General features: G+C 36.7%; 1 protein-coding gene across 1 annotated transcript in view; it reads left to right on the top strand.

Annotated features, from left to right (window-relative positions):
- SET (SET nuclear proto-oncogene) overlaps positions 1–6,793 on the top strand; it is a 9,223-nt gene extending 2,430 nt beyond the window's left edge. Inside the window, exons 2-8 of the mRNA XM_009888065.1 lie at positions 711–768; positions 1,748–1,890; positions 2,587–2,690; positions 2,860–2,973; positions 4,502–4,672; positions 4,767–4,913; positions 5,888–6,793. Coding sequence (XP_009886367.1) covers positions 711–768; positions 1,748–1,890; positions 2,587–2,690; positions 2,860–2,973; positions 4,502–4,672; positions 4,767–4,913; positions 5,888–5,911 — 761 coding nt within the window. The 3' untranslated portion in view covers positions 5,912–6,793. The remainder of the gene's footprint in view (positions 1–710; positions 769–1,747; positions 1,891–2,586; positions 2,691–2,859; positions 2,974–4,501; positions 4,673–4,766; positions 4,914–5,887) is intronic.
- The last annotated feature ends 2,563 nt before the right edge of the window (positions 6,794–9,356 follow it).

Here is a 9,356-nt window from a genome sequence, read left to right as displayed (position 1 = left end):
CCCGCGCAACCGGGGAGAGCTGTCTCCTACGGCGGGCTGAGCCCTGCGGGAAACTTACCGGGGGAGGCGTGAGCCTGCTGCACCGCTCCAGCCACTTCCCGCTGCCGCTCATTCATCTGCCGGCGCGGTGGGTAAACAGCCCTCCGGTAACCCAGGCCCTTGCTGAGGGGAAGTTCCCATGAGAAACTATCTGCCAAACGGCGAGTTTCAAGTTTTTTTGGGGGTTCTTTTTGGCTTGTAACCGTTCTTTGAACGTTTTTTTTTTCGTTGTGTTTTTTTTTTTTTAATAAGGTGGCATGTTCCTGGTTATGCTATTCCTATTGATATTTCTGTCCCCTCTAAATTATTTAACGTTCCTTCAAATGCTTTGGTCTTAGTAGTTGTGGCTTACAGCTTCTCACTTGTTATTAATCTCTCATGATTGACTTCGTTTAAGTTGACTTGCAAAACTGTGGCGGGGAATGTGAGCTGTGGTTTCCAGGGGTAAACTCGCTTTGAGTGCCGTTTCATCAAACTTTTCTGCACTTCAGCCGTAATACAACCTGAAAGTAGCTGAAGCTTTAAGGCCTAGTAACACTTCTGGCATTTAATAGAAATACCTGTGTGCTTCTCAAGTAGATGACTAGAAAAGGTCTTAAGCGAAAACCCCGGGTGATTTGTCATGCTTGTCAGAATGAAGGGATTTTGATGCATTTTCATTTGTTTTTCAGAAAAAGAGCAACAGGAAGCAATTGAACACATTGATGAAGTACAGAATGAAATAGACAGGTAAAGAAACTTAAAATGTTTTAGCAAAAACTAGAATGTAACTTCCAAAAATAAAAATATTTACTAAAGTAAGCACTCAGTAGTAGTTCTTGCTCTCTTTAAACTCTGCCAAGATATACTTGTGTTCTGACTTGATTAGATGTAAGAAGTATTTGTCTATGATTAAAAAAAATGTAGTAGTATCCTGGTTTCTTGTTTAATTGTGTATAATTAAAAAGGTAGAACTTGAGTTTAAAATTTCAAGTTAATTGTGGTAGTTTTAATAATAGAAATTTATGTTGTGTTGGTTTCTCAAGTTAATGTGTATGCTGTTTTGCAAAAGTATTTTCGTTTTTGTAAGCAGAACCAAAAACTTGGTTGAAAAGTTAGCTTTTATTATACTTTTTTGTTTTATATTCATGTGCTTGTACAATAATATATAGAAAGTGCCACTGAAACATTAATCTGCCAAAACTCTGTGGTGCTCTGTCAGTATTTGCCTGGATCTTACATCCATGCACACTGTCCTACAAAGGCTGCAGGTGACTGTTGAGGCTGTTTACAAAGCCAATTAAATGTGATCAGATTTTATTTGTGTGGGGTGCAAAATTGCTTTGCTGTAGCTGGCTTGCCTGCCTGAAAGTTATAAAGAGCGGGTGATAGCGTTATGTGTTATCCATCTTCAGGTCTTTTGCAAACAAAACGTTTATGAGATAAAATACTACATTGCTTTGTATAAATAAGGGTCTGTCCCACATGTAATGCTGCAAAACACACAATGTGTTAAGGTTTCATTAAGATGAGTGAGATTGCTTCTGGTAGTGTGTTTCTTAATAGTGGCTACAGGTTTGGGTCTCAGTTTTTTTGTTAGAGATACCTCATTTGTTGAATATGGCAGACTAGTCTAATCAAACCCATTCAGTTTTTAGCTAACTACTGATGATGCATCTTTAAATTTCAGTTCTCTCTCCTGTGGTTAACGTGGCTCTTTCTGTTACAGACTGAATGAACAAGCCAGTGAGGAAATTTTGAAAGTAGAACAGAAATACAACAAACTCCGCCAACCATTCTTCCAGAAGAGGTCAGAATTGATCGCCAAAATCCCAAATTTCTGGGTAACAACATTTGTCAACCACCCACAAGGTATATTCTTAATAGCCCTCTTTTTTTCTGTAAATTTAGTGTTTGCTTGCTTATGTGCTTTGCAGCTCTGAGGTTTTTCTAGAATTTTTGCTGGGCATCCATTTAAACAGAAGCCTGCTTCATATGCAAACACTTCCGTTTTGTCCTAGAGTACAGTTTATAAGCTTTTTACTTCTTGCACTTGTTTACCAAAGGAACATTTGTTCACTAAAATTCCATGGTGGTTTTATTTCTGCATTTTAAATGACAAGTTTCCCACTTTTTTCACTTAATTGGGCCCTTTAAAGGAAAAGTATTCTTGTTCCTTTGGTGTTTTTTTTAATTGGAGGTGAGTTCCTTGGGACTCTTGACAATAAACTTGCTCCAAAACAAGTTTGTAGACTGCTTGGATTGGGCAAACTACATGCGTGAAAATCTTTTTCAAGGAGAAGGGTAGCTGTATGCATACAGCTTTTCCTGCTTTTTAACATTGAACTACAACAAGCAAATGTAATGTTTTCTCTTCAGCAAACGCAAATAAATCACACAAATGCTAATAGTCTGTTGGCTGGTAACTTGAAAAAAATGGGCCACAAGAAGTTGGCTTGGATAGATGTGTTGCTTTTCAAATATTTCTTACTATCAATTTTCTGTATTTCGCCTGCATGATACATGTTTCGTAGCTTTGTTCATGTGGGATTCCTAATTCTGTCTTAGTATCTGCACTGCTGGGAGAAGAAGATGAGGAAGCACTGCATTATTTGACCAGAGTTGAGGTGACAGAATTTGAAGACATCAAATCAGGTTACAGAATAGATTTTGTAAGTACTTTAAATAATTCCTTCACATTTGATTTTTTTTTTTTAATGTAATTGCATATTGGATTGTAGTTTGTAACTTAATCTCTTCAGTTATCCAAACATGCCAGGTTTGACTTGGCATGTGTGTTTATATTATGTGGGTTCTAACTCTTTCCTTTCAACTCTGCAGTATTTTGATGAGAATCCATACTTTGAAAACAAAGTTCTCTCCAAAGAGTTTCACCTCAATGAAAGTGGAGACCCATCTTCAAAATCAACTGAGATCAAATGGAAATCTGGGAAGGTATGTATCTGTGCATCTAGGAAAGATGATTGCTGCTCTCTGTGATACTTCTTTTTTTTTTTGTGTGTGTATTGTCCTCCCTTTTCTTCTTTCAACCCCCTTGCCACTTCTCTACGTAGTTCATGTCCATCTTGCAGGGTTGGGAATACCCCACTTACATATGTAGTTAATTATTTTACCCGGTTGAACATCACCATGAAAACAGTGAAAGTTTGACCAGATGGAGAGATTAACAAGTGCATTAGCTTGTCTCTCTTTGGCATCAGTCTAGACTCTGTTTTGTTGTTTCCTTGAAATAACTTTTAAATAAGGAATTCTGAGGATAGCAGAAATTTGGGAGATCAGATTGGGTGGTGGGTTTTTTTTCCCCTCCTTTTTATTTCCTCAACTTCATATCCAGACACTACATCTTTGTAGAAGTTGCACCTGCACAATAATGTGGGCATATCTTTCATCCAGACAGTATTGAAGCATAACTTTTACAGAAACTACAGCAAATTAATCGGGAGCACTTTCATGTTATCCTGAAGATTTTGAAATGAGTGTTTAGAAGTAGAACTGAGGGTTGCAGTTTAGTTGCTGCTTGTTTTGTCATCCTCAGGTCGAGAAGAAAACTTAGATCTTTCTTTCATTGAGAACTAGAACTTTTGCTCTTGTATGAGAAGTTACAGTCTAGTACAGACTAGCTGAATGTGATATTTACAACCTGTCACAAAATCAATGTGAATTCTGGTATTCTTCTTTGTTAAACAGTCTAAACCTATAAATGTTGTGACTCTATCAAGAAAGCAAATACTAGAACTTTGGAATTGCCATATGGTCAGGGAAGGAATGCATTTAAATAGCAGATAGTAGTTTTTCTTTAGACTTGGCAAACAGATCGTTGCAAACTTATTAAAATTCTGGGGTAAGGTGGTAGATAGAGGACTCTTGTATGTTCTTGTGACTGTATGTTTTAGGAGTTTGTGTGGTTTTTTTCACTTCACTACAAAGAATGGCCTCAGGACTTCAAAGTGGGAAATCTTAGGATAAGAAGGCTAGACAGTTCTTTTATCTCAAGTTAAAGACAGGTTAGAGGTGTGGAGACTGAGTGTTTCTTAAATTGTATGTATGTCATAGTCGTAGCATTTAACTACAATTACAGCTATTCTAAGTAGTATTTAGCCATTGTGAGATCTTGTAAGTTCAGTATGTCATTAAATGCGTGTCATGCTTGTGCATCCCTGTGATAGGGAAGTATAAATCAAATGTAAGATCTTGTGAATTTTCAGTATTTCAGTGGAGGTCATTACAAGAAATGGGAAGTCTTACTTATTTCTCATGTTCGTAAGAAATGCAAGTGGCTGAGTGGTATCTTTTTCTGGAAGTCATTTGGGTTCCAAGCATTTCTTAAAGACTTCTCCCTGAAAGAGGGAGTAATAAGTGACTTCTTGTAGTTGTTCAGATAAGCACGTTTCTAAATGGTGGTTATTAAAAAAAAGCCATCTAAAGACAACTTGTTTAGGGAACTTGTTAACTTTCTTTTCAGGATCTGACAAAACGTTCAAGCCAGACACAGAACAAAGCCAGTAGGAAGAGGCAGCATGAAGAGCCAGAAAGTTTCTTTACTTGGTTCACTGACCACTCCGATGCAGGGGCTGATGAACTAGGAGAAGTCATCAAGGATGACATCTGGCCAAATCCATTACAGTACTACTTGGTATGTATAGCAGCGAGTTGTTGATCCATACCCATAAAAGGACCGTGCAACTGAATTTGATCGCTGTTGTTAACGTTGCATATGTGTCTTTAAGGTTCCTGATATGGATGATGAAGAAGGGGAGGGAGAAGAGGATGATGATGATGATGAAGAGGAAGAAGGATTGGAGGATATTGACGAAGAAGGAGATGAAGATGAGGGGGAGGAAGATGAAGATGACGATGAGGGAGAGGAAGGAGAGGTGAGTAATCTAGCCCCTTACTCCTTCCATCTCTGGTGTATGAGAATCAAAAGAAATTTCTAAGACGGATCTTGTAAGAATACTGAGCCTTTGTCACAAAGGTAAAATAGTTCTTTTCTGTACAATCACTGACAAGGTGTTTGGAGGGGAGAAGCAGAACTGTTACGACCTTGTGGAGTGGTGTCAGTGTATGAATAACTGTGTATATGAGAGACTGCAAATAAGTAGTTTTAGTACACTTGTAAGGAAAGTGCTCTAGAAGAACTAGGATATTAGTGTAACAAAATTCTCATTTAATTAGTGAACATTCTAGCAAGGCTTTTACTGTTGTTGATGCATCCAGTTCTGTTATCCTCCCACCTGTTGGTTTACTTCTGCTTATGGCCTGCTTAGCTAAGACACTCTGCTGGGTTCAGGAACTAGAAATTTCCTTTAGTAGCAAGTGGGATTCCAGGGACAGCATTCAGGGTGTTGGTAACTTTTAAGTGTAGAGTGTCTTTGTTTCTGGTAATTTGGCATGGTGTGTCTGAATTTCAGCAGCAAAAAATTACTTGTATTGAGATAGGGCTGTTGTGGGCACCGGAATACTGGGCTTTATTACGTAACCTAGAATTTAGTACCTGAAAGTTGAAGCATTTTGCTCTTCAGAGTTTAAAATGAGGGGAAAAAAAGATGACCCTTTCACTTTCTAAATGTTAGAAGTTTTTTCAATGTTTGTAGTGATTCTAAGTCAGAGTAGTTTTTCAAACCTGATGTTTTTTCATTGGGACATCTGGTTATTGACTGATTTCTATGTAGATAGGTTCTCATGGCAAGTGTTACTACTCCTTAGTGAAGAGGGAGAGAGGTCATCATACAGCATGCTATGAGTAACTCTATAGGGTAGTAAAACATTCTGGTTATTGCATTTGATAGTTCGTGCTATCTGAAGTTTAGTGATTAGATTTTTTTAATTGTTGCTTATCTTTCAACAGGAGGATGAAGGAGAAGATGACTAATTGAACACTGATGGATTCCAAACCCCCTTTTTACCTTTTTAATTTTTCTCCAGTCCCTGGGAGCAAGTTGCTGTCTTTTTTTTCTTGTGCTCAGTCGCCTTGTTCTCTTGAGGTCTCTTTTTCTCTCCTCTACACCATGGTTCACAATTTATTTTGGGGGAAATACCTTGAGCAGAATACAGTGGAAAATAATCTACCAGTTTCTGTTTCAAGTTCATTTTTATCCCTTTCTGTCTCAAAACAAAAACTGTTTATGGAATCAACACACCATGTTCTGTGGGAAAAAAGAAAACCTTCTGCTCCCTTCACTCTGCTGGAAGCTGAAGAGTGCTAGGCCCCTGTGTAGTAGTGCATAGAATCTAGCTTTTTTCCTTCTTTCTCTGTATATTGGGCTCAGAGATTACACTGTGTCTCTATGTGAATATGGACAGTTAGCATTTACCAACATGTATCTGTCTACTTTCTCTTGTTTAAAAAAAAAGAAAAAACTAAAAAAAAATAAATAAATGGGGTTATAGAAGGTCAGCCGGGGTGGGTTTCAGATGTTTGGGTGGGTTAAGTGGGCATTTTGACAACATGGCTTCTTCTCCTTTGGCATGTTTAATTGTGATGTTTAACAAACATCCTTGCAGTTTAAGATGACACTTTTAAAATAAAATCTTCTCCTAATGATGACTTTGAGCCCTGCCACTTGATGGGGAATCAGCAGAACCTGTAGGATCTTATTTGGAATTGACATTCTCTATTGTAATTTTGTTCTTGTTTATTTTTAAATTCTTTTTTTTTTTTTTTGTTTCACTGGAAAGGAAAGAAAGATGCTCAGTTTTAAACGTTAAAGTGTACAAGTTGCTTTGTTACAATAAAACTAAATGTGTACACAAAGGGACTGGTTGGTCTTCACTGAAAGAAAGCTTTAATATCCTGTTTTGAACTTGCTTGTAGTTTCTTGGCATTTTTGGGGGCATTTGGTCAGTATTTATGTAGTGCAATGCAACCTTGTGGTTGCGTGGGCTGATAATCAGTTAATCTAGTTTCCACTATTTCAGTACTTGTAAAATGTTTCATTTGGTAGTTCCTACTCCACGCTGTTTCTTGAATTACCTAACTCTGTAAGACAGGGCTGTAGGTACACATGCCTTGTGTGAAGACAAAGGTTTATATTAATTTTTTTTTTTTTGCAAAAAAATATAAAAAAATCACTTGATGCTTAGATTTTTTTTTTCTTTTAAGTAGTAATTTGCAGTACTGTATCTCCAATAAATCAGTTTGCATGAAAATATCATGCAAGCTCAGAATAAAAAGACCAAGGAGGTCTTATAAGATTTGAGTGTTTTTGTAAGTCTTTTCAGTTGAAAATAAATCTTACGTGCAAGCTAATTTTTGAGCTATTTGAAAGAGCAAGATTCTTAGCAAAGCTCATGTATAAAAAGTTGCTACTTCACTGCTTTCTTTCCTTGGTAGCAGCATGTATATATGCTTTAGATATACTCTCTTTCATTTTAAGATACTGCATTTGAGTAGCTTGTAACAATTTCACATAGAGGTTGTTGGTACTGGTATTCCACGAAGTGTAATGAAAGTTGTTTTAACATGCTGTGCTTTTGAAATATTTAAAATGTTGTATCAGCTAATCTAAAATTCAAACAGCTAGTTCTCTTTGGATGTGTAGAAAAGACTGTCTTCTGGGAAGACTTGCTGTTATATTCTCTGATTCCTTTTCCTCACAGAAATTGCTATAGTCAAATTCAGCTTTTTTTGACGCTTAAGAATATGCTTAGCAGAACAAGATTAATCTCTATTTGAGACATGCCCAAGTAATAAGTGTGGGGTGAACATTATCTTAAGTGTCTGGTCCAGCTTGGATTCAATTCAGTTATCAGAGACAATACAACATCTAGTCTGCATGTGATCAATGCAGAAATAAGGCAACCATTTACTTTATTCCATCTCAACAAAAGCTTCTGCCCTGATCCTGCTTGCAGAGCAAAGTGAAATGTTAATTGGTAATGGTTTCTTACCATGTAGAGAGGGAAGTAACAAAACCTATGAAGTCTATAAATTTTAGATTCTTTTTCATCTGATTCCTTTTTGTTGTAAGATTGAAAACCGCTTCCTGTTGCAGTAGAGGGTCGATGTGCTATTACTTGCCATGATGCCTCGTTACTTAATTTTTATGTAGTCCTAATTGATTGTAGTTCTTCACGGAAAATAATGTTTTCCTAGGCTTTAATGCTTTAGGAAAAATATTGTGCCATTGTTACACCCCTGTTGGTTACTAGCAGAAAACCTATAAAACCTGTTTTGAAAGTAATCAAAGCTTAAGGTTCTGTAAAGTCAAATACCATGAACAAGAAATGAGAAGTTGGATAATGAAATGCTACTTCTGAGATTTTTCTTGCACATTCTTTACGATTTTACAGGGTGCCAAAACAGTCTTGCTACTGTACTGATAATACTGAATTTCCTGTGAAACTTAAGGGTTTACTCCTGGCAACAACTAAAGAGCAAACGAATATGCTAAAAGAATAAACCATGTTTGTTAAGTGTAACTTAATTTTTTTTTTCTCCTAGCAATGGAAATGAGTAGGGATTAGCACACCTCTCTGCAATGCTGAAGAAATACTACAGATGGCCATCACGTGCTCTGACTGTTCATTTAATGTCTAATTTGGCTGAATATATGTAATGGGTGTCCATTTTTACTTGATTTAGTTTGTATATGCATATAAAGAGCATTTAAAGGTAGATGTCCACCTTGGATAAGAACGGGAGATTCATTCCTATTAAATATCTGTCTGTATCTCTCATTAATTCCCCACAGCTGCCTGAGCTCCTCACATCCAGTTAAATCCTGCCAAGTGAAATTTGCCGGAGGTGGAAGCTGAATTCAGGCTGAATTTGCAGGGTTAGAATATACAGTTGTGGCAATTTAATAAAAGTGAAGCTACTGTGCTGGGGCTGTATGACTTAAATGACTCAAAGGTTATTTTTATTTTAAGTTTGAAGTTTAATTGCTATAAAATGGAATCTTTTGTCTGTAATTTCTAGTGCCAAAGGAAAGCAAATACATCTGTGTGTGTAAATACAGTTAGAAAGGTTTGGTTTTTTTTCAAACAGATTATCTGTGTGCTTATTCATACTTGTCAACATAGTTTTTGTCCCTGTAAACAAACAAGCATTATCTGAATCGATTTCTCAGTCATTTATGCCATTCATTTGAATCTGTAAGCTTCTCTTTGTACCACCCTCTAAAACAGGTGCATAATGATAGTACTTTTGTTTATTGGATACTGTTCCTCAATTTTGAAGCCATGCTCTTTTTTTTTTTTTTTTTAAGAGACTGAAATCAATGAAATAATCTCTGATGTACCTTCAAGATATCCTTCTGTTTGAAGGAATTAAAGTACATTTAACTGTTACTTGATGTTACCATTTCTAAGAGTCT

This window comes from Charadrius vociferus, unplaced genomic scaffold (genome assembly GCF_000708025.1).
Source record: "Charadrius vociferus isolate BGI_N301 unplaced genomic scaffold, ASM70802v2 scaffold56, whole genome shotgun sequence".
Taxonomy (NCBI): domain Eukaryota; kingdom Metazoa; phylum Chordata; class Aves; order Charadriiformes; family Charadriidae; genus Charadrius; species Charadrius vociferus.
Note: the sequence above shows the minus strand (reverse complement) of the source record. Positions and strands in the feature narration are given on the sequence as shown.